The 25,713-nt window shown below is 40.2% G+C and overlaps 2 protein-coding genes across 4 annotated transcripts in view; one reads left to right on the forward strand and one right to left on the reverse strand.

The window, feature by feature from the left end:
• The first annotated feature begins 3,138 nt into the window (after nt 1-3,138).
• fbxl15 (F-box and leucine-rich repeat protein 15) lies at nt 3,139-22,456 on the forward strand. Of its 3 annotated transcripts, none has more exons than XM_063070710.1 (4): nt 3,139-3,163; nt 7,932-8,094; nt 9,566-10,068; nt 13,566-22,456. In XM_063070710.1, exons 1-4 carry the CDS (start codon nt 3,144-3,146, stop codon nt 13,753-13,755), a joined length of 876 nt encoding a protein of 291 aa, XP_062926780.1. In that variant the 5' UTR covers nt 3,139-3,143; the 3' UTR covers nt 13,756-22,456. The 3 variants fall into 3 exon arrangements, with proteins under 3 accessions (XP_062926780.1, XP_062926781.1, XP_062926779.1); XM_063070711.1 differs by having other exon boundaries at nt 3,156-3,195; nt 7,935-8,094; XM_063070709.1 differs by lacking the exon at nt 3,139-3,163 and adding an exon at nt 3,171-3,195.
• Nucleotides 22,457-23,053: 597 nt separating this feature from the next.
• The window catches only part of cuedc2 (CUE domain containing 2), a 52,840-nt gene continuing 50,180 nt past the window's right edge, over nt 23,054-25,713 (reverse strand). Inside the window, exon 9 of the mRNA XM_063070193.1 lies at nt 23,054-24,398. Coding sequence (XP_062926263.1) covers nt 24,252-24,398 — 147 coding nt within the window. The 3' untranslated portion in view covers nt 23,054-24,251. The remainder of the gene's footprint in view (nt 24,399-25,713) is intronic.

A 25,713-nucleotide genomic window follows, 5' to 3' on the forward strand; every position in this document is an offset into this window, starting at 1 on the left:
ACTGTGAGCAACCCCAAACTGGATGCTGGGTCTGAGCTCCTACGAATTACTGACAGCACGGGCAATGCAACTCCCTTATGGGGTGATTATGGGTTGTGGTGAGCCTGGAATTTATAAAGTGACCCAATAAGTAAAGGTTCAAAGGTCCATTTATTATTAAAGTATAAATCTCTGAAATTCTTCAATCCTCTGGGCATCCATGATACCAAGAAAGAACAGAAAGGCAGCACAATCATCAACCCCCCGACCCCGGATCCCACCTCCCCACAAAAACAGAACAAAAATGGAACAGACATTTCAACCCTCAAGTCCATCCTCCCGCACAAAAACCAAGCAAAAAGGACCTCTGTAATCAGCTTAAAGTGTTGAAGGACCAAGCAAACAACAACAAAGTATTGCTGATCAGAGAGAGCCAGAGGGAGAGATGATAATCCTTCCACAGCAGGTAGGACAGGTCCTGGTAAGGAAACTGCCTGAAAAGCTCTCCTTACCATGACTTGGTTTACCTGCTGAAAAGGCAGGGTTCGCTCCCAGGTAGATAGGACTGGTTCTGACAAATGATCGTTCTGTTTGTGTACGCAGCCAATGGAAGGGATCTGAGTTACAGCAGAGACTTCAACCTCGATGGCAAGGCAGGCCGACGAAGAGAGAAGAAATTACATATGGCATCAGAAGGCGGCCACCCCAGCCTGAATGGGGACATGGGAACTGAATACAAATAAGCCAGGCTCTTTCCGTGGTTGGGCCAGCAATCGAAAGGGCAGTCTGGGAGGTGGTGCCAGTGGGGTGAGGTCCTTGCAGCCATTCAGATAGAGATCACCCCAAACCCTCCTGCAGACCAATCAAAGGGGCTGAGACTCATTGTCAGATTACTCTGCCAATCCTCTGTCCTAGTATAGAATGTTCAGCCTGTGAAGCTGAACCAAAGCTCCCCCTGCCCACAGAGTAACTACTGATAACCTCTGCAGAGTTTTAATTATCAGATTTTGAATGGGTGAAGATAAAGATATGTAAACCACAATGTAAACCTCCTTAAAGTTTGGCCCTTTTTTTTCAGATTGCTCTCTGGGGGCCAAGAGGAGGGTATGTTAGGGAGTACTCTGGAATTATATGAATGTAGTAGATATTAATTCAATCAAGAACTAGTCTTCAGTTTTTATTGTAAATTGAAAGCAGGAAACTGAAGTTAAAAGCCCACTGACTAAGAGATATGTTTTGCAAAATGGTGACCATGAGACATTTGCATATGCTTCAGCCAAACATTAAGACAATGGAGTTGTGTTAGTTTACCTGCATCAAACCAGGCAACATGGGCTAAGTTATTTGCACCATTGTGATTTGATTTCAAGCTGGCTGACCAGATGGATGTTGTCACTTAGCATATCAAACTTGGCTACAGGTATAGGCAATCAATAGTTTTTGTGTACTCAGGATATGTATCTACTCAGAGATAGCCTTCACAACATTAATTTTGTGTGTCTGGCCCTCTTTCTTTATAAACTTTTAGACTGCTTGTGTGAATTACTTTGTGACAAATGTCTCTGAATACTCAGAGGTGTCTGTCACTGTAGATACTTAATTCAAAGGAAGCATTGTCAACCCAAAATATTGAAGTGAGCAATGTCATTGTATCTATTGAAATTGTATTAAATCACCTACCGTTACCTTTGATCTTAAGGATATAAATACGTGATGTACTTTTGGGTTTGTGTGCCTTTACCGAGAGTGCTTCCAGAATGATGCCTGCTGGTAATGAATAAAGACTTCGATATCACCAGTGTCTCTCCAGTGACTGTGATTACATTCGTCTGCAATCTTATCCCAACATTGTGGCCTGACTAAAAATGAATTGTAATGCTAACTTTACCTACATCATCTGTTATTATGTTACTGAATTTATTGCCAAGTGATGCCCTGTCTGTTGCATAAAAATAGAAGCAGGAGTAGGCTACATAGCCCTTTGATTCAGCATCACCATTGAGTAAGATCGTGGTTCATCTGATCCAAGCCTCATTGTTCCCTAATTTCCTGGACACCTTGGACCAAACATCCGGCTACCTCACTCAATGATTCAGTCTTCACAGCTGAGGAAAAACATTTTTCTTTCAAAAATAAATTTTATTCATAAAATTATATACAAGAAATGCCCTACAATCAATATAATCAATACAATCACATATAACATGTCTACAATGCTCCAATACGATACGCCTTTCAAGTAATTTGAGATGCTAGTACACAAATTTCCCAAGATTCATAATCCTTTGAGAGAAGAAATTTAAGACTCTCTTAGCCCCAGCTTCAAACTCTTTTTTAATTTTTCCTTATGTAAGTGTAACTTGTTGAAATAGTTAAAATTTCACCCAGTTTGCCAATGGATATTGAGACCATAAATACACTATTGATAGGTTTTCAAATCAATTCTTCTCACAAACAAGCTTGCTTCAAGCCCTGCTCCTGCCTTTTAATCACGTTGCCACTGTTCGTATTTGCAGACCAAGCCAGGAATTTGATGATTTACATCAAATCAACAGGGATTTTTGCTGAGTCTGGATCCTATAGCACAAATGTGTGTGGCTGAAAGGAAACGTCAATGTCAACACATGACACCCTAGAATATTCCAGCTCTTTGTTCATAGAAACTCCTGCTCTGGTGTCCTCTCAACATTTCCACCGACATTCATGGGACTCAATTGCTGCGCTTCCTCCCAATGTGATGAATCTTTCCAGTTAAACCAATTACCTCTATTCTAATAAGGTTTTATTCACAGCCCAGTGCTAGCAACCTTGTCCCTGAACTACTAAATCTTGCTCTTAGACCTGTGCACATAATGTATTATACGGATGTAGTACTGATGCAGGGGTGTAATGCCCTTGAGGCTGAGCTGAATTGAATCTGAGGCACGAACTTCTACAGGCAATGATATATTTTGAGGTGAAATGTAGAAAAAGCCAGATCTAATTTGGACACGGTACCCCACAAATACTGATCTTTTGTTGAAGCACGTTGAGTGAAATATGAATGCAAAGACCGCTTTGAACAGTAAACAGTCTAGAAAGACCGGGCATGGAGGGGAGTAGGGGAAGATAAAGTCGGTTACACCACGTAGACGGACGGGAGGGTGGTTGCACCGGCGGAAGTGATGGGCTGGAAAGAGGAGGGGTGAGTACCATGGAGACAGGTGAGAGCAGCAGGTGAGGAGCTGCCGGTGACCGTGCCCTTGGAGTATAGGGCGGGATGGATTAGGGGGTTTCAAATGCTCTTTCGATCAATTCTGATGGATTCTGAGGGTAGATTCCAGGTATTCCTTCCACTCCGCCCCCTGAGGACCCCACCCACCTGCCCCCCCGGGTCGCATACTCCCTCAGTTACCCTTCCTCACAGGGCCCTGATATCAAAGCCCCACTCCAGGGGATCATGTCCCATATCATTCGCATTATCCCACACACCTCTGTGCCCTTTGAAGGTCGGGGTTCGTTACTTGTCACATCAGTCCGGATGAAGGTTTCGCTCGAAACGTCGACTGTCCATTCCCTCCCGCACGAATGCTGCTTCGACCCGCTGAGTTGCTACAGCAAATCGTTTTATCTTTGAGCCAGCAATTAATGTTGGTTCCTAGGAAATTTGGCAGTCCAGCCGCTTTAGTGTGGTACTCATTATAGGATTAAATGCCGAGCCTAAAGCCGATGTGTTGTCTCTGCGGCTCTGTTACATGTTTAGCTGCAGCGAAGGTGTTTTTAGGTTGCTCAGAAATAGGGCATTAGATGGGCTTGCGGCTGCCTGCTGTTACTTTGTTTAATTGCTGGTGGAAGCTAAGTAACATTCAAGATCTGTGAAGATTGGGCGTTTGCTATTTGATTTGCATTTTAGAATTTCCAGATATTCTTCAAAAATCTGTCCGGCCTACTGCAATAATGTTGCGGATGGTAACATTAAATGTTCTTGGAAACTATTGTGATGTTTCTATGCACATGTCTGTCTGATGGGTTTAAACACTTGCTGTGAGTTGAACTCTGCCAAGTAAAGAGTATTGTCCAATAGGAATTCTGTTCCATAGCGAGAATGTTACAAAGGTGCTTCTATATGTCTGTTGTCACAAAACTAATAGGTAAACATATTCCATAAGATAGGGGAGCAGATTTGGGCCATTTGGCCCATCGTTTCTGCTCTGCCATTTCATCAAGGCTGATCCATTTCACTCTCAGCCCAATCTCCACCTTCTCCCCATATCCCTTCATGTCCTGACTAATCAAGAATCTATCAGCCTCTGCCTTAAATATACCCATTGACTTGGCCTCCACATATTCCCTATAACCTTACCAAATATTTAATACTTTTTCAAGTCATCTTTGAATTTTAAAATGATTTCTGATAAATATAACAGGCTTTGCCACTCATTGTGACACAGAAGGAGGCTTTTTGAAAGTTTTCTTGCTGGTTCCCAGCAGATAATTTTGCAATCCTAGACCCATTTACCCTCCCTTTCATTGCATTTTAATTATGCTGTTGTACTTTTGAACTTAAACTAGTCTTCTCCAGATAATAGATTACAGTAGAAATTTTTTTCTTGGTTTCCTTTAACATAACTTTTCAATCTGCAATATTACAAAATTTCATAGCTATCCTGCTTCAGCAAGGGGTGGCGCAGTAGGGTAGTGGTTAGCACAACACTTTAAAGTACCAGCGACCCGCATTCAATTCCCGGCATTGCTTGTAAGGAGTTTGTACATTTTCCTGTGACTGTGTGTGTTTCTTCCAGGTGCTCCAGTTCCCTACCACAGTCCAAAGATGTACCAGTTTGTAGTTAATTTGTCATTGAAGGGCCTATTCCACACTGTATCTCAATCAGTAACTAACAGCAATTTCCCTAGTCTTTCTTCATGTAGCTGATTATATGTCCTTGAACTTCTTGTCCTTTGTCACTTTTAACTCTGATACTGTATTTTAAAAAGATCAATTGGAACATGAGAGTATGTGACGTAATTTCTTGCCGAAGGAACATTTACAACATTGCAAGACTGTAGTGTGTTAGAAAAGTCATATTTGTTATCTGTGTTGGAATAGCAGGTTTGTAGAGTAATATGTTATGCTTGAGTTTAACCCAGTGAATTATTCATTTGGGGTCTGCAAGGGTTCACTTAAAACTTCACACTTGGCAACAGTAGCTTATACTTGTTGCTTGTTGAACAGTTTTCTTACTGTATTTTTCTGTCTTCCTCTCCTCAGCCCCCTGCCTTATATTTCCCAATCCCACTTTAGACCGTCATTACTCTCTAAGAGTGACCATGTGATTCTGGTCATCTGTCACTTTAATTTCCATTTCCTTCTAAAGAGATGCGACCTGACTTGCCAGGCTTTCCTAACGTTCCCCTTTGTTTCAAATTTCCAACAACTAATGTGCTCAAAGTTAGAATGGTTTTTGTTTTCTCTCCTTTTTTTGGCCTCTGTTTAGTTTCCCAGAGAGATTAGTTGCCATTTACAAAGGACTTTCATCCTCTCAGCTGACGTTGATCTGTGTAACCCCCTTTCTCTTGCTCTTCACCCCTATAGCATCCTGGGTGGATAGGGTAATTGGTGATGGAGGCTCCAGGTGCTATTTAGCTGCTTTAGGAGAGCAAATTCTTCATGTAAGAAAACAGTTGTAGATGATTCTTTTAAACTTGTGTCATAAATACACATTATTTGTTATCTTATTGAGGGCAATATTGCTTTATGTGTTATGAGCATGAGTTGTATGTACTGTGTTGAGCACCTGGGTCCGGTGGAATGTTGTTTCATTTGGCAGTGTACACGTGTGCGGTTGAACGACAATAAACAACTTGAACTAGAGTGTTGTCTCTGTTCGACGGCCATTTGATGAATTCTGTTATGGTACCTGTCCTGTCATAGGCAATTGTATGTAAGATTATTACAGTTTTATGTAAAGATGTTGGTCATGATTTTCCAAGTTAACAGTAGATGGGTTCCTTTATAGTCTGAATTCTATTGTGATTATTTCTTGAAATCAGAACTTGAACAATGAAAATGGGGGCCAGATGATATAGAGCAGTAGAGATGCCAAAATACATTTTTGATACATTGGTGGTCATCTTCTTGAACTTCAAATAAAAATGTTTCTGAAATAGCTGCAGCAGAGAAGGAACATTAAAGAGATGTTTATCTCTAACTTCCAAGATTTAAACTTCCCTGGAACACTGATAAAGCAGACTACATATGAATAAGTCGTGCAAATTTCCTTGGTCCGTGGCATTTGAATGTTACTTTCTCATGATCATTTACAAACTGCCCAGAGAGATCTGGTCATACAGGGGCCCTTATGTAGTAAGAGTGCCATTGCAGACGCCTCTCAAATTTGTATACTTTTGCCTGATCTTCTATGCAGAAGGAAGAGGGTCTTTAGTGGAAATTGGGAGTGATGGCAATGGTAACTTTGACTCTACAAACAGCTTTGCAGGCAGAGCTTCAGCTGACATGCTATAAGGTCAGGTGTGTGGCTGAAGTTCTATCTGCTGAACTTCACAAATTTGTCTTTAGTTTCTCAGTTTAAAAAAAAGAGTGCTGCAGAATGGACCATAACATTGAGAGCTGTTGGGGATAGTATTGTATAGACTTAGCCCTTCCCCCATATTCCCGGGTGTCTGGAGGTATTTTCCTTTTGGTGGGAGCTGCAGGTTGGGGCTTGGCTCATTGAATGCTCTTGAGGATAGGCTGGTAAGGGCGTCACACCTTTCTCATCTTCCTCGTAGTCTTGAGGCATTAAGTCGTACTTCAGGTGCCTGTTGTGGCTTTCATAAGACAGGTGTAGAATTAGACCATTCAGCTCATCGGGTCTGTGCCACCATTCCATCATGGCTGATTTATCATCCCTCTCAACCCATCTTCCCTGCCGTCTCCCTGTAACCTTCGATGCCCTCATTAATCATGAATCAATCAGCCTCCACTTTAAATATACCCAATGACTTAGCCTCCACGGCTGTCTGTGGCAATGACTTCCACAGATTCACCATCCAATGGGTAAAGAAATTCCTCCACATCTCTGTTATAAAGGGACATCCTTGTATTCTGAGGCTTAAGCAGTACATCCATTGGGACCAACACAAGCCCGAGTTGCTCTGACAGAATTGTTAACCACAGATTGCATAACCATAATTTTGTTGAATAGTTCTAAGTAGCTGTTAGTCAGTGTTATGAAACTTGATTCTTTGAGCAACCAATGATACCAAAGCAGAACAGTATGCTTCAGAGTGCATTTAAAAATGTTCTAAAGGAACATTGTGTGATAACTGATATCCTGTAAGATGCTCTCTGTCTACCCCACACCATAAATAAGGTGCTAAATAGAATTTTGTGAACTGTGCAATTTTCCTCCTAAACCATTAACTTTGAATCACAGCAGTGACACAACTTGACCCACCAGTTTCCTGAGAAGTGCTTTTAGTGATGAACAAGTGGATTGAGTGAGCTCCTTTAGTTCAAAATTAATTGACGTTGATCCACATTTAAAAAAATACATAACATTGAATTCTATAGTGTTGTATATTGCTGAATTCAAAATCTTTAATTAGGGAATATCATCCATGAAAGATTTCCTATCATGTGTTCATTATTTTTCAAAATAAACACTATTCTATAAATCTTTTACATTGTTTCTTTAAGTAAAATACTGATTTAAAATTCATTCTTTTCACTCTTCTACATGAAAGAATAAACTGGTACAGACAGGTCAGTGTAAAAAAGGATGGAAGATGACAAACAGACTCAGTGGGCCAAAGGGCCTATTTCTGTACTCTTTCTCACTATGTCTCTATGATATGCATTGGGTTGTACATGAGTTCAGGTCCTTTCTTGATTAGACTGCAGCTGGAAATATGGGGTTCAATGTGGTTTTCTCCATATCTTTTTCCTTCCTAAAATTAATTTCTCTTGACAGTAGGTGCCAGTTTCTGGAGTTGCCCTGGGAGGATGTTTTGGTTCCCCACGTCCTCTGCCACCTGCCCCTGTGCCAACTAGTCTGCCTGCAGCGTGTCAGCAAACAGTTTCACACTCTAATTCAGGTCTACCTGGCAAACTGTCACAGTCTGGACACCTCCCAGGTAATGTGTCAGAGCAACAAGGATAATATGCCTCCCTTTACTACCTAGAAGCCCTTCAAAGGTTGAGAGACTGAGCATTGCCTGATAAGACAAATTGAGACAACTTTTGAAAGGAAATTGGATAAATACTTGGAAAGGAAATATTTGAACAATGGAGGTGGGGTGGGATGGAAGGGAAGGCTGAATGGAATTTCTCAAACAACCAGTACAGGCATCCCGTAATGTTTATGATCAGGGCTCTTTTATGAGAATGACTGCATATTATTAAAGAAATAGGCTTTTATCATCAACCATTTGCTGTTTTTAACAATTAACTTTTGATGGTAACGTTTAATGTTGAAGTTTTGTTTCTGTTAATGCTATTTTTATACATTATTAGTTGCAAGTCGTGTCTTTGTATGAGTTTACTTTGAAGTGAGGCTATATTTAAAATAATTACTTTACCTCCTCTCCAACTGCAGCAATGGGATGTCTCATCCACTATTCTTTATAGTTGATGGAAACTATATTCTACTGTCTGTCCCTGGCCTAGCTTGGGGGTTGTCTGGATAGTCATGTCCTACAACCCTGCTCTAGAATAAAGTACTGATGTTTCCCTAGAGGCTGTATATAGTAGTGTTGAGTGCAGCAGCTGGAGGAATGAGAATTAAATGAAACACCAGAATCCGGGTGGAATATACAAGCTGAAACACAGTGAAGAATTGCAGCGTTGTAAAGCCACGCCAGAATCTAAGGATTGCACAGTTATCAAAAAAGATGGTAATTGCTGGGTGTATATAAAAAGGCTGCCAATTAATGCCTTTCTATAGTGTCAGCTATGCTGTTCAATACTGTAACTTATTGAGCTCAATAACTCGGGGAGAGGCAGGTGGAGTTTTTGGCCATTTAAAGGGAAGCAGGAGGAAGAAATAGAATAGTGCTCTGAATGAAGACCATAAGACATAGGAGCAGAATTCGGCCATTCAGTCTATTAAGTCTGCTCAACCATTTTATCATGGCTGTTTTATTACCTCTCGCAATTCCTTTCTCCTCTTTTTTTCACCATAACCTTTGACGTCCTTACTAATCAAGAACCTATCAATGTCCGCTTTAAGTATACCCAGTGACTTGGCCTTTACGGCTGTGTGTGGCAATGAATTCCACAGATTCATCACCCTCTGGCTAAAGAAATTCCTCCTCATCTCTGTTCCAAAGGAACACCCTTCTATTCTGAGTCTGTGACCTGTGGTCTCAGACACCCCATATTGGAAACTTCCTTTCCACATCCAGTCTATCTATAATATCGGTATTTTGGGTTGCTAAATCATGTTGGGCAATGAGTGAGTGAGGACTAGCTCGAAATGAGTATGGGGGTTGGGAAACAGTGATTGGTGGAGTGCGGGCCAACTTGGAATGAATATTTGGAAAGAGAAAAGACATTGGAAAAAGAAAATCTTTACTCACAACGTTTTTTTCTCTTGATTGAGTTCAGTGCGGGGCTGCCATTCCTCAACATGCATTCTGCCGAATACTGAAAGATAACACAGTGCTGCACCACTTGATTGTTCACAGCTGCTCTGATTGGCTAACAGACCTCGAGCTCTTGCCAGTGATTGGTCAGAATCATCATTTGGAGAAGGTTGATGTGACGGGATGCCGTGGCTTGAGCAGGCGGACACTAGTGGCCTTGTCGCTAAGTTGCCCCAACTTGCAGTATCTTTCTCTCAGGCAGTGCGACTGGGTGGATCCCCTCTCCCTGCGAAGTCTGGCTGATCGTTGTAGCCGACTTGTGTCGATTGATCTTACTGCTTGTAAGCAACTGAATGATGAAGCAGTCTGCTACCTGGTGCGTAAGTGTCCAAAGATCAAGTCACTGTCCCTGGCAGTCAACGCAAACCTTAGTGATAGTTCTGTGCAAGAAGTGGCCAAACTATGCACTGAGCTCGAACACCTGGATTTGACTGGCTGTCTCCGCCTCAGGAATGAATGTATAAGGTGAGGACTAAAGTATGCTGCTCCTGTGTATTTTTGTTTATGTTTCTATCTAAACTATTGAAAGTTTGTAGGATATTTGGTAGGGTAGTCAGTACAGGGCTGGAAATGTGAGATTTGAATTTATGACTGGCAGAGCTACCAGTCCCAGCATTGAATCTGAAATCCCACCATAGCAATTTAAATCAGTTAAAATTATCTGTAACTAGTATCAGTATAAAGTATCTGTGGAACAGTTATCAAATTATCTTAAAAAAACCCAACTAGTTTATTAATCTTGATGAAGGGTCTTGGCCAGAAACATTGATTATTTATTTCCCTCCATAGATGCTGCCTGACCTGCTGAGTGCTTCCAGCATTTTGTTGTGTATTGCTTTGAACTTGCAGCATTTTCAGAATCTGTGTTTATGGCTAACATTCTTCAGGGAAGGACACATCATAATACTGCTACCTTCTGCACAATCCAGTGAATCAAAGAAAATAAACACCTGCACATTCTCATGGTCTCATTGATTAGAAATTGTGCAGGCCTTTCTAGGTCACTTGACCCCTTGAATTAAAATGCATCTGTACAAGTCATGGCAGAAATGAACAAATATATAAATAGAAATGAAGATCTCTAATTTGGACTGTAATGCTTGGAACTACAGATCTGAAAACAACCCACTATGTATCTAATTCATGAATATGAATGACATAAGCATTCTGTCCTTCCCATGTCCAATTATGGGGCTTCAACATGTAAGTGTGAAAACAAATCTGTTGCTCCACATCAGATAGCCATATGAAAGAGAAAAATCAAGAAGTTGATGAGAATCAGGAAAATGATGGTTGCATCATTTTGATATTTTTGCATGAGCTTCTCAGCAGTGTTCTGGCTCAGCCACATTTAACTGCTTTGTTAATAATTTTCTGTCTTTCATAATGTCAGAAGTAGGAATATTTACTGATTGTTGAATAAGTGTATACAGCTTTGCCGATTATAAAGAGGTCTGTACATTTATCAAACCTAGAAACAATATTTGGACTGATGTGATAGCTTTTCATGCCATGTGTCCAGCAATGACTCTGAACAGGGAGCCCGACTGGTTAGTCTTGAGAGTCAGTACGTTATTATTGTCAGATATTTCCACTGTCAACATCTTGGAATCAGTGTTAAATAGGAATTCAACTTGACCAACCATGTCAATATGGGATATATATATATATATATCTGAACTGTACTGATGTTGTACCTTTAATATGTAAACTGTTTTGGTTTGAAAAAGCAGCTCATCCCCACCAATAGGAATGGGCCTTGTCATCAGTATTCAGATTCTGTGGCAAAAAAAGTCCTAAGGCTCACAGAAGGAAACTTTTAAACTCGTACTGATGGTACCTGATAGAATGGTGCTGTGTGGCACCAATTTGCAAGTGATCTAGGGTAGACAGATCTGAAAAGTAATTTAAGATTAATCAGTAACCCTGTTGGAATTTGGTCTTGGGTTATACAGAATTGCTTCCTGTCCCTGGGATTCCAGCCTCTCCAGAAGTAATCTATTGCATAATTGCTTAATGTCAAAGTATAAAAATATGAATTCTTCAGGCTCTTGTTTTTGCTGACCGTATAAGTTAAGGCAAAAATTCACATAGTATTTATACAGTTTTTTAACATACAAACTGGTTTGGTTTACATCAAGGATGGCCAACCTATGTCGCATGCGGCCAAAGTGGCGCGTTGGGTGATTAGTTAAGTGGTGCATCACACCCCAGTGATAATAATTAAAAAGTAAGCCTACTCAAGCAAAAAGTATTAACCAAAAACCGATTTGTAGAAAAAAAATTATAACAGGAATTCAAGTAGCTTAGAGCTAGAAATGGGTTTTACTGAGAAGTAAAGCTAAAACTTAGCAATCATTTTTAGCGATTTTATTATTTCGTGCACATCTTTTGGCGAATGTTATCTTCTTTCACATTAATCTGTTTTCAATTTTAAAAAATGTTCAATGAATCAAACTTGGAAAGAAGGACTTCTCTTCTGCATTCGTTCCATAACTGTTCAATACACGTTTGATACTTGTTTGATCCTGAGGCACCAGGCGTCTGCATTAGCGGTGCGTCGCAGGTTTTTGCCAGTCAGTTTACAATTGGCACTCATGCGCTACGGAGTTATGCTTTGTTCATCCTTTGTGAACATTTGCAGATTTGTACTTTTTCAAAAATTAAGCCTTGTTTTTACATTCAGTTACCCATCACAGTGCAAAAGAAAAGCAGAAAGTGATAGGAAGCATGAATTCAATGAACAGTGGGAAAATGAGTTCTTATTTATAGTGGGTCCATCAGGAAAACTGTTGTGCATTGTTTGTGAAAACACTTTCTCACATAATACAAGAAATGATCTTAATAGACACTATAAAACACAGCATCAGACTGAAATAGAAGGAAAACTGAAGCTAGTGCTTGGGTCTGAGTTACAGAAAGAATATGTGATTAAGAAAAAGAAGACATATATTTGTTAAACGTCTCAAGGTAAGTAATGTTTATCTTGTTTTTATATTAAATCAATATATCATGTAAAAATACCTAGATTAACATTTTTACAAGAATTGAATGGGGGTACAAGAGTTGTATGGCGCATCTGAACTCTTGCGTGAAAAAATTGACGCATGGAATGTAAAAGGTTGGCCACCCTGGTTTACATTTTAATGTAAGCAATATAAAAGATGTCTCTGCAGAACAATGCTTACATTTCAAAAGTACTGTACATGACTTGGAAGAAGGTGGACAACAGGAATTCTGCAGATGCTGGAAATTCAAGCAACACACATCAAAGTTGCTGGTGAATGCAGCAGGCCAAGCAGCATCTGTAGGAAGAGGTGCAGTCGACATTTCAGGCCTTATATTATAACAACACCTTATATTCCGTCTGGGTAGCCTCCAACCTGATGGCATGAACATCAACTTCTCTAACTTCCGCTAAGGCCCCACCTCCCCCTCGTACCCCATCTGTTACTCATTTTTATGCACACATTCTTTCTCTCACTCTCCTTTTTCTCCCTCTGTCCCTCTGAATATACCTCTTGCCCATCCTCTGGGTTCCCCCCGCCTTGTCTTTCTTCTCGGACCTCCTATCCCATGATCCTCTCGTATCCCCTTTTGCCAATCACCTGTCCAGCTCTTGGCTCTATCCCTCCCCCTCCTGTCTTCTCCTATCATTTTGGATCTCCCCCTCCCCCTCCAACTTTCAAATCCCTTACTCACTCTTCCTTCAGTTAGTCCTGACGAAGGGTCTCGGCCTGAAACGTCAACTGCACCTCTTCCTACAGATGCTGCCTGGCCTGCTGCGTTCACCAGCAACTTTGATGTTGGAAGAAGGTGGCTTGCATTCTCTTGTGTATACTGCCATCTTTCATCAGTGCCCTATAAATGCAAGTCACTTTCTTTTTAAAGCTTAGTTTATTGTTAGCAACCACGCCCATGATGTGATTTTTTAAAAAATAAAACAAATGGTTTTTTTCCAGGACTGTTGCAGAGTATTGCACGAAACTCAACTCGCTGAAAGTGAAGCACTGTCATAACATCACTGAAGGAAGCTTAGAAGTTTTGCGTAAGAAGGGAGTAGACATTGACGTACAGCCTCCCTTCCAACGGGCACTGGTACTTCTGCAGGATGTTGTGGGCTTTGCACCATATCTCAACCTCCAGATTTGAACAGAAATATTGTGGAAAACCAGTTATCCATAGCCCTGACACAATTGCACTCCATTTTTGTGGTAATGTAAACTTAGATTAAAATAGGTTGTATAATATTCCATGAGGGTCTTGCTGCTCCTTTGTCAAACTTCCAGCACTTCCAATTTTGTTCCTCAGATGAAATGAGTTGAGACCTGTAATATTGTGCATGAAAACAGATTTTATTCTGGCTTGCCACTGCATTGAATCACCACTCCTAATTCATTGTTATTATTTTTTTGATTGTGTGAAGTGAGGAGAGTGGCCATGTTACACTGCTCGTATTTGCTGCACCAGAGGTGGTTCACTTGAGCAGAGCTCTTCAAGTGTTGATGTTGGCAGTGAATTGCCAATGGCACAGGGAAGCAGTAAATGGAAACCCCATCAACCAATGAGAAAAATTGAGGGGAGATAACATTGTTAAATGATAAAGGTTATCAAATGATATCTTGATGATATCAAGGTTTGGAATTGAGCTGAAACTCCACTCATCACCAGAGAGTAATATGGTGTATTTCCATAATTTAAAGTTCTTTTTAGCTTGAATACATTCAAAATTTGCATCACCAGCAGCTTTCCTTAACTTTCCTTATTTTGTATGACTACAACTCTTATTGAAGTCTGCAATTGCTGATGCTTTGTAGTATCCTGGCAAAGTTGCTTTGTACCTTATTGCACATGGCCTCTCTGTGTTGGCCCTAAAATAACAGCTGACAAGTTCCAACCAGCTCTTCATATAATCTTAGTGTATGTATCTGTCATTTGGAATAGATAAAGGAGGATTAATTTTGGACTAATTCCCCACAGTACTGCAGTTTCTTGTAGTTGATATATCCAAATTCATTTTGTGAATTATTGAAATGGCTTTCAATACTCTTTCACATTAAACAAATCTAGTTCATAATTTCCTTTAGGCTTCTTTTAATCTCTGTTGGTTCTTTTTAATCTTGTAGTTCTGGATACCAATAATCCTGCTGGTGGAAAATGTTTCTTGTAACTTTGAACACCTCTATTAAATTTCCTTTTATCCTATGTCTGAGGAGAAAATTCAAACATCTCAATAAAAAATTGCTGGAAATGTGAAATCTTAACATTTCATCCTCTTTATCCCTGCTGTTCCTTATATTTGTCTGGTAAATTCCTGTGCTGTCTCTAGCAGTACTTGTATAGCTGGCCTATATAGCTATTTTCAATCTTTACCTAACAAAGTTATTACATTGCCACTTCAGGACTGAAATGCAGAAGCCAGCTTTTCTAATGATCTTTTGATGGCCCCTTGATTCAAAATTAGCCATATTCCAGCACCTATGGCTGAAATTATTTTAAGGGGTGATGTACAGTGCATTTCAATAAACTGTTAAACTGAATCAATTGGATGTTAATAATTCACTAGCAGTATTCAAGAGAGTAACTTATTCTCTTAACAAGCACATTAATTTGTCAGTACTTGATGTGCAAAAATCACCTGCTTTTTGACCACATGGCAGTAAGAACAAAACATTTATATGATCCCTCAACCTTGTTCCACCATTGTGCAGAGCTGATCCTCAGTCTCATTTATTTTCCCTTCTAATCTGCATATCTCTTAATTATTTTGACTCCTTGGGTATACTGATCTCAGTCTTGGATAAGTTTAGTGCCTGAGCAAGTGGAGTGCTCTCCAGCAGTGAATTCCAAAGGTTCATAATCCCTAGTGAAGAAATTTCTAAGTGTCTCAGTCTAGATGGCTGACTAGTTACTGAGTCAATGATCCCAGGTTCTAAATACCCTAGCTAGAGGAAACGCCTCAGGGTCTAGTGTTAAATCCTCTGTGTTTCATTAAGAATTTTTCAGATTTGACTGTGGCTTCACAATGCTTAATATTTCCTCGTAAGACAATTTGCTCAACCCTGGACTGAAATAATTAAACAATTTCTCAGGCAAGTTTGTCCTTGTGCTCTTGGTGTTAAAACTACACAATCTTACTAAAAGCTTAGTTGCTTTAAAATGTTGTTACTCATGTAACCTAAATCCCATACAATAAAGATTAATGTGCCATTTTTTCTTCCAAATTGCTTGCTGCAGCTCTTGTGTGTTAGTTACACATTTTGTACATTTATACTCAGGTTTAGTATCACTGGCATATGTCATAAAATTTGTTTTGTGGCAGCAGTACATTGCAATATATATATTATAACTTACAATAAAAATGTATATAAAAAAATAAATAAGTGCAGAACAAGAGCAGAAAAAAAAAGTGAGGCAGTGTACATGGGTTTGTTGTCCATTCAGAAATCTAGTGGTAGAAGGAAAGAAGCTGTTCCTGAAATGTGGAATGTGTGCCTTCAGGCTTCTCCTTGATGTTTGCAATGAGAAGAGGGCATGACCTAAGTGATGGGGATCCTTGATGATAGATGCTGCCTTTTTGAGGCATTGCATTTTGAAGATGTCCTGCATGCTGGGGAGGCTAGAGCCCATGAATGAGACTTTAGCTTTTTGCAGTTTTTTCTGATCCTGTGCAGTGGCCCCTCCATAGCAGACAATGATGCAACCAGTTAGAATGCTCTCTGTGGTATATCTGTAGAAATCTGTGAGTCTTTGGTGACATACCCATTCTGTTTAAACTCTTAATGTAATTTAGCCACTGTTGTGTCTCTTTTGTAATTGCATCAATATATTGGGGCCAGGATAGGTTCTCAGATGTTGACACTCAGGAACTTCAGACTGCTCACCCTTTCCACTGCTGATCCCTCAACTTCCCCTTCCTGAAATCCACAATCACTTCCTTAATCTTACTGCTGTTTAGTGCAAGGTTGTTGTTGCAGCTCCACTCAACCTGGTGACCTATCTCACTCCTGTACGCCTTCTCGTCACCATCTGAAATGCTGCCAACAATAGTTGTGTCATCAGCAAATTTTTAGAAGGCATTTGAGCTGCGTCTAGACACACAATTGTGGGTGTAGAGTAGAGCAGTGGGCTAAGCACATATCCTTGAGGTGCACCAGTGTTGATTGTCAGCAAGAAGGAGGTGTTATTTCTGATCCGCACAGATTGTGGACTTCCAATGAGGAAGTCATGGATCCAGTTGCAAAGGGAAGTACAGAGGCCCAGGTTTTGCAGTTTGTTAATTAGAACTGAGGATATGATTGTGTTGAATGCTGAGCTGTGATCAATAAACAACAGCCTCACATAGGTATTGTTATTGTCTCTGTGATCTAAGGCCGAGTGAGAGCCAGTGAGACTGCATCTGCTGCAGACCTATTGTGGTGACAGGCAAATTGCAGCAGGTCCAAGATATTTCCTTGGGCAGGAGTTGATTCTGGCCATAACCAACTTCTCAAAGCACTTCATCACAGTTGATGTGAGTGCAGCTAGGTGATAGTCATTGAGGCAGTTCACCTTGCTCTTCCTGGGCACTGGTATGATCGTTGCCCTTTTGAAGTTGATGGGAAGCTCTGGCTGCAGCAGGGAGAGATTGAAGATTATCTCCCTTGATCATACCTCCTTAGTTCAAGGAGTATTTACTGAGGGTTCTGGATAGGTTTGTCCCGTTGAGGCAGGGAAAGGATGGCAGGGTGAAGGAACCATGGTTGATGAGATGTGGAACACCTAGTCAAGAGGACGAAGGAAGATTTCTTCAGGTTTAGGAAGCAAGGGTCAGACAGGGCTCAAGGGAATTGCAGGGTAGCCAGGAAGGAGCTCAAGAATGGACAGAGCTAGAAAGGAGCATGAGAAGGCCACTAAGGAAAAGAACAAAGCATTCTACACATAGGTGAAGAAGGATGGGCAGAATGATGGTAGTAGAGGAAACGTGCCTGGAGGATGTAGGTGAGGTCCTTAATTAACTTCAGTATTCACTTTACTTTACTTCAGTATTCACCAGTGAAAGGGACCTTGACAATTATGAGGTCATGGTAAAACGGGCTTATATGGTTGAACATGTTGATGTTAAGAAAGAATGTGCTAGAACTTTTGAAAAACATTAAGCTAGATAAGTCCCCAGGGCTAGGTGGTGTATACCGCAGGTTACTGTGGGAAGTGAGGGAAGAGATTGCTGTGCCCTTGGTGGGGTGGTGATCTTTGTGTTTCACTGACCACAGGAGTAGGGTGGTAACTGTTATTCCTTTGTTCAAGAAAGGGAGAAGGGATAACCCTGGAATTATGGACCAGTAAGTCTTTCTTCAGTGGTGGGCAAATTATCGGAGGATTCTTAAAAGCAGGATTTACGACTATTTGGAGAAGCGTAGTCTGTTTAGGGATAATCAGCATGGCTTTGTAAGGGGCAGGTCATGCATCACAAGCTTGATTGAATTCTTCGAGGATGTGACAAAGCACACTCATGAAGGTACAGCAATGGATATGGCATATATGGATTTTAGTAAGGTGTTTGATAAGGTTCCCTGTGGTAGGCTCATTCAGGAAGTCAGGAAGCATGGAATCCAGAGAAACTTGACTGTGTAGATATAGTATCTGGCTTGCCCATAGAAGACAGATGGAGATTACTCAGCCTGGAGGTCAGTGACAGTGGTGTTCTGCAGGAATCTGTTCTGGGATCCCTGCACTTTGAGATCTTTATAACTTACTTAGATGAGGAAGCAAGCTAGGGTTTATCTCTTCAGGATGATGAGTGACTTGAATTGAATTGACTTTATTTCTTACATCCTTCACATACATGAGGAGTAAAAATCTTTGTTACGTTTCTGACTAAATGTTCAATCATAGTAATTTATAATAGAACAGTCAATGTAACAGCGAAATACACTCAAATCAGCATGAGTTAATTAGTCTGATGCCCTGGTGGAAGAAGCCTGTTGATCCTGGCTTTTATGCTGCAATACTTTTTTGACCATAAGACATAGGAGCAGAATTAGGCCATCTGGCCCATCGAGTCTGCTCCGCCATTCAATTATGGCTGATCCTTTTCTGTATCTCCTCCTCAACCCCAGTTCCTGGCTTTCTCCCTGTAACCTTTGATGCCATGTCCAATCAAGAACCTATCAATCTCTGCCTTAAATACACCTAACAACCTGCCCTACACAGCTGCATTTGGCAATGAATTCTGCAAATTCACCACCCTTTGGCTAAAGAAATTTCCCTGCATCTCTGTTTTGAAAGGGTGTCCCTCTATCCTGAGGCTGTGCCCTCTTGTCCTAGACTCTCCCACCATGGGAAACATCCTTTCCATATCTACTCTGTCTAGGTCTTTCAACATTCAAAAGGTTTCAATGAGATCCTCCCCTCATCCTTCTGAATTCCAGCAAGTACAGACCCAGAGCCATCAAATGTTCCTCATATGATAACCCTTTCATTCCAGGAATCATCCTTGTGAATCTCCTCTGGACCCCCTCCAATCTTTTCTAAGATGAGGGGCCCAAAACTGTTCACAATACCTCAAGGTGAGGCCTCACCAGTGCATCACATCCTTGCTCTTGTATTCTAGACCTCTTGAAATGAATACTAACAAAGCATTTGCCTTCCTCACCACCGACTCAACCTGCAAATTAACCTTCAGGGTGTTCTGCACAAGGTCTCCCAAGTCCCTCTGCATCTCAGGTTCCCGGATTTTCTCCCCATTTAAAAAATAGTCCACATATTTACCTCTACTACCAAAGTGCATGACTATGCATTTTGCCACATTGTATTTCATTTACCACTTTCTTGCCCATTCTCCTAATCTGTCTAAGTCCTTCTGTATCCTACCTGTTTCCTCAACACTACTTGCCCCTCCACCAATCTTCGTATCATCTGCAAAGCTGGCAAGAAAGCCATCTATCCCATCATCTAAATCATTTATATACAGCATAAAAAAGTGGTCCCAACACCGACCCCTGCCGAACACCACAAGTCACTTGGGCCCCTCATCTTAGAAAAGGATCCTTTTATTTCCACTTGCTGCCTCCTACCAATCAGCTAATTCTCTAACTATGTTAGTAACTTTCCTATAATACCATGGGCTCTTAACTTGGTAAGCAGTCTCATGTGTGGCACCTTGTCAAAGGCCTTCTGAAAGTCCAAATACACAACATCCACTGTATCCCCTTTATCTATGCTACTTGTAATCTCTTCAAAGAATTCCAACAGGTTTGTCAGGCAGGATTTTCCCTGAAGGAAACCATGGTGACTTCGTACTATGTTGTCCTGTGTCACCAAGTACTCCATCACCTCATCCTTAATAAGTGACTCTAACATCTTCCCAACCACTGAGGTCAGGCTAACTGATCTATAATTTCCTGTTTCCTGGATGGTAGCAGCTGGAATAGACTGGGGTTAGGGTGACTCGGGTCCCCAATAATCCTTCAGGCCCTTTTTTTTACCTGTCTTTGTAAATGTCCTGAATTTGGGAAATTCACAACTACCGATGCACTGGGCACCTCTCTTGGCAGAATCCGGTGATTAAGGGAGGTACAGTACCCATACCAGGCAGTGATGCAGCCAGTCAGGATGCTCTCAGTTGTGCCCCTGTAGAAAGCTCTTAGGATTTGGGGACCCATACCAAACTTCTTCAACTGTCTAAGGTGAAAGGGATGCTGTTGTGCCTTTTTCACCACACAGCTGGTGTGTACAGATCACGTGAGGTCCTCGGTAATGTGGATGCTGAGGAACTTAAAGCTATTTACCCTCTCAACCCCATCTCCATTGATGTCAATAGGGGTTAGCCTGTCTCCATTCCTCCTGTAATCCACAACCAGCTCCTGTTTTTGCAACATTGAGGGAGAGGTTGTTTTCTTGACACCGCTATGTCAGAGAGATCACTTCTTCCCTGTAGGCTACCTCGTTATTGCTTGAGATTAGGCCAATCAATGTAGTGTCATTAGCAAATTTAATTAGAGCTGTGGTTGGTGACACAGTCATGGGTATACAGGGAGTAAAGGAGGTGACTCAGTACACAGCCGTGAGGGGCTCCTGTGTTGTATAAGAGGTATACATAGAGTTGGCAGTCAGAGACTTTTTGCCAGGGCAGAAATGGTTAATACACGGGGCATAATTTTAAGATGAATGGAGCAAAGTACAGGGGGGGTGTCAGAGGCAAGATCTTTACACAGAATACTAGGTGGATGAAACGCACAGCTGGAGGTGGTGGTAGAGGCAGGTACATTCGGGTCATTTTTGACACTTAAATAGGCAAATAGATGATAGAAAAATGGGGGGTTATGTAGGAGGGAAGGGTTAGATTGATCTTATGGCCTCTCAGCGTACTCCAAAATCAATCTAACCCTTCGCTTCCACATTACCCTCCATATCACGTGCTGTAATGTTCTATGGATAAGTTGAGCAACTGAAATGAAAAGGCATTGTAGTTAATTTTAAGCATACATGATATAGGATTGAGTTATATCAAATAACTAATGGGTAGGCAAGCACAAAAGTGCCGAATGGAACAAAAACTGGAGAAATACAATGCAATGTATTCGGGGAGCATAAAGGTGAGGGGGATACACAATGTGGTAGGGTACTAAATGAAGAGGGGCTAAATGAATAAATGAGAGGCACATTCTACAAACTGAGAAATGGGAAATATCTAAATAACCCTTTAGGCAGGTACTGGCACAATTTCTTAAGTCAATCTTCCGCAATTCTAGGATGTCACTACAGGCAGTGTCATTCAGCCCAAATATTTGCAGCTGTTCAATTGCTTTTACATGTCAGAAAACTTGATGTTTGCCAATGTTTCATTGTTTTGCAACCCATGGGTAAAAGAAACAAGCCAAAATGTTTATTCATGGATTGAAGTTTGGCAGATAACTATTGAAAGTATCTTAACTGGGAGTATCATAATAACTTATTTACAGAGCACTTTTCATATAGATAATATAGTTCAAAGTGCTTTATAATGGGATAAAGTGCAAACATGAAAATAAAATTAAAAATAAACATGAAAATAAAAGACAAAAAGATTAAGTAAACAGGTTTTGAGCTGGTGTTTGAAAGTGTCAACTGAGTCTCCATCCCTTACAGTTTGAGGTATTGAGTTCCACAGTTTAGGAACATGGTTCAAAAAAAAAGCTGACATGCCAATTGTCTTTTGAGGGAGATTGCTTAGATTTAAGAGATTGGCAAAAAAAGACTCCAGAGCTCGAACAGGATTATAAAACGAAAGTGATTCTATGATGTATTCCAGTCCTAGACAATTAAAAGCTTTAAAAACAAGAGTATTTTAAAATTAATTCTAAAAGATACAGGAAGCCAATGCAGAGTAACTAGGATGGGAATGATACATTCCCTCATCTTGGATTTAGTTACTGAGTTGAAGTTTGTCAATAGATCACGGACACATCCCTCCCCTCCATTGAAGTTATCTGCAGGAAGTGCTGCCTGATGATGGCAACATCCATCATCAGAGATGTCCACCATTCTGGCAGGCCACACACTATCTTTTCACAGTTAAATCATCAGGCAGGAGGTATAGAAGCCTGATGTTCCACACCACCATGGTTGAGAACAACTACTTAAACCATTCAGTTCTTGAACCAACTGGAAAACCTTAATCGCTACAATTTATCAACACTATGGCCATTTTTGCACAGAAATGAAGTTTGTTATTTTGTTCTAATTGTATTTTTCTTGTAAAAGTGCATATAATTTGTTTGATTTGTTTATGAATGCTGCTTATATGATGCTATGTGCCTGTGATGCAGCTGCAAGTAAGTTTTTCAGTGCACTGGTGCATTTATGTACTTGTGCATGTGACAATAAATTCAACTTTGACTTTGCTTGAATTGTACCAATTGTCAGACATCTCCATGAGTCCAATTATCTGCCCCAGACATTCAATGTTAAAACCATCACTGAGTCTCCTACATTCATTAGCTTGAAATTCACTATTTTAGAAAATTGTGGACAAGTCTGAATACTGTGGTTACAATGATCAATGGTTGTTGTCTACTGAGCCAGATTCCAGCACCATAACATTTCCATCAAGTCAGAAGCTTTAGGAGTCTGGTGAAACCTGCATCTTGAGCTCCAAGGGGAACTGCTTCTGCTTGGTTGAAAGGAGCTGTCCCAACGGAACAGGCTTCATTTCTCCAAAACTCTTCCTTATACCCCGTGCATTTAACAATTTGATCTGATCAATCCTATGGCAGCTGGTCAGTGGGTAAATCAGGGATTTTTTTTAAACATTTAGCAGACCTCTCATTTCTACTTATGTTGGTTCCTTTTCGACCACATCAGCTAGATTTTTCTCCAGCTTCAATTTCTAATAACAATATATTTCTTTTAAATTACGTATTTTGAATCACTCCTTGGAAGTGAACAGTTTTATACACTTCTGGCAGTAGGACTGATCAATAACCAAGCAAAAATACAAAAAGCAATTTATTATTTAAAAGCATCACTGCACTTATTGATTGTAGCATCAAAAGGAAACTCATACACACTCAAACATAAATACAATGACATGTGTAGTCTATTGATTACCACAGTTCGTAGGAAGATACAGTGATCCAGCAGATTTACTTTAAAAGAGAATGCCATCTTTCCTGAGGTTTGGGAATCTGCACTAAGCCTGTCACTGTAGAAAAGTTTTAAATGATTAAGAATGTTAATTTGTAAAGCTACCACACATTTATGAATCAGCTGTTGAAGACAGATCTGAAGACAGTTCAGAAATTTTGAGTTTTCATCATTAACTATTTAGTACAACTTCTGTGAGGCCATTGAAGGTGCTATCAACACATTTCATTGATATGTAAGATATAACAATTATGTTTAGTAACAAACTTGATTTTAGACCAAACAATATGAAATAATTAAAAATGAGAAGATAATTCCACATTATTTTGAAAGGCATTAGTAGGGTAACTTATCTTAACCATTTCTCATAACACAGCATGCACAATCTGTTCACACTGAGGAGACTGGATGTGATCATCTATAAGACATCTTTTTGAAATGATTATTGAGTCCATTTAAGATGCACAACTGTTCAGACAGATATTGGAACTTTCCCCACCTGACATGCAGCATCATCTTGACAAGGATACTGTAAAACAGTTGCCTCCACCGTAAATGGATAGCCATGGCCTGTTCAGTTTGTGGACAAAAGAACACAGAATATTTTAAATATATTCACTTGCAGTTCAAGCTTAAAAGTAAAAACCTTTATAAAGTTTTAAATCCTGAGAGATATTGAAGATGTTAAATTTAAATAGACAAATATTTAGATAATGACTAACAGTTTCAGCACACCATGGTGTACTCAGTAGTATGCTACTGTGTTTTGAATGCTACGAGAAGCAAAATCCAGACCACAGTGCTACACAACAACACTGCAATAAGTGGAAGAAAGAAAAAGAATTCTGTTGGGATTTCAAGGAAATCCATGTTCAAATAAGTTTCTTATACTGGTGGAAAGCAGTATGTAGTACTTCCACTTTTAACTAATCAGTTAATGGAGGAAAGGACTAAGTTGTGCTCAAGTCAAGGCAAGTCAAGATTAAAATCAAGATTAATCCATGCCAATATAACAAAATACCATGAAATACTTTATCAGCATCTCAGTGAAATCTATATTTTCTGGCTGGTTTAAGATTGATGTAGGTTTTCTTCATCTCATCACTTTCGGTTTTCTTCACTTCTGTATATCTTTCACCCTTTGTGCTTACTACCTGGTTGTCTATGTATCGAATCAGCTTTTTGGGAGCCTGTTAAGAAACAGACAATGCAACCATATCAATCATAAATCCAAGTCATAATGTTTGCACACTATACATGTCTCCAAAATGTATGGAGATGCAATATGAGGTTACAATATGCTTTGAGATGGGATTAAGAATAAGTCACCACAAAGTGTACTAATTTAGGTTAAAGATGAAGTGTGTTTCATGGGAGACAAGTGAATCTACCCTTTATGTCAAAGCTAAATCTCTTGCCAAGGAAGTAATTCAGCTCATTAAGGGGCAATGTAACCTCACTATCATCACAGTCTGTCTCTGCAAGTGCTATAAAAAATAGATGTGTAAAAATTTAGATTTCCAAAGATGAATAGAATTTAGATCTAAGAGTACAACAGGTTTGTGAAAAAAATTGATTTACTAGTCACATGCAGTAAAAAAGCTGTACAACACTGTAAATAATTCCTTGTAAACTAAAACTTTCTCATCGTGGTTGATTGAGACTGCAGTAACCAGTGGAGAGGAATCAAAGGCAAGGTGAAATCAAGATTGAGATGAAGATTTCTTGTTAATTCTCTAACATCTCTGGAAAAATTTAGACTATTTTAAGAGGGCGCAGGCCTAAACCAAAACCACAAACAACACAATCTGAGTTGAAAATCAACTGTTTTGGGTAAAGATGGAAAATTCACGATATTTGGAGAGGGAGTTTATTAAGGGTACAGCAGAACGTGGTATCGGATAAGTGAAGCCCACCTAACCCCCTGGCTAAGGATGAATGGTAGAACACAAATCAAAGCAACTTGTAACTAAACCCAATACTTAGATTTCACCCTGGAGGAAAAAAAATTATCACTTGACATACAGGCTGAAGCACAAATTTAACAGATTAACCAGATGCGGAGCCGGCCAGTGGTGTAGTGGCCTGCGCACTGGAACTCGAGGTGAGTGGACCCGGATTAAAATCTGGCAGACTCTTGCACGCTTTCCATCCATGCTGGGTTGAGCATCGAGCTAGCAACTTGGCCTCATAAAAAGAAAAATAACAGACAAATGCTAAAGAAACTGCAAGGTAGCCACCCGACGCACCACAAAGCGCAGAAAGGAACAGCAATATGTGAGAAGTCAACTTCTACAGACCAGCAGGAACTACCATCATCTTGGATGCAAACAAAGTACTCCAGACGCTGGAACAGAAAAATGCTAGTAAAGCTTAGCAGGTGAAACATCTTCCAAGAGAAACAAATTAGCAGTTTAGGTTGGTTAGCCCATGTTGGTCCTGATGAAAAGTAAAACCTGATTTCCGTCTTCACACGTTTGCCTGTTAAGTATATTCAGAATTATC

Source organism: Mobula hypostoma, chromosome 18, assembly GCF_963921235.1.
Source record: "Mobula hypostoma chromosome 18, sMobHyp1.1, whole genome shotgun sequence".
Taxonomy (NCBI): Eukaryota; Metazoa; Chordata; class Chondrichthyes; order Myliobatiformes; family Myliobatidae; genus Mobula; species Mobula hypostoma.

Coding starts and splice junctions, on each gene's coding strand:
- fbxl15 (XM_063070709.1), top strand. CDS start 3,173: ATGGAGACAGGTGAGAGCAGCAG. Junction 3,196..7,931: donor GAGACAGGTGAGAGCAGCAG/GTGAGGAGCTGC, acceptor TTCTCTTGACAG/TAGGTGCCAGTTTCTGGAGT. Junction 8,095..9,565: donor ACAGTCTGGACACCTCCCAG/GTAATGTGTCAG, acceptor GATTGAGTTCAG/TGCGGGGCTGCCATTCCTCA.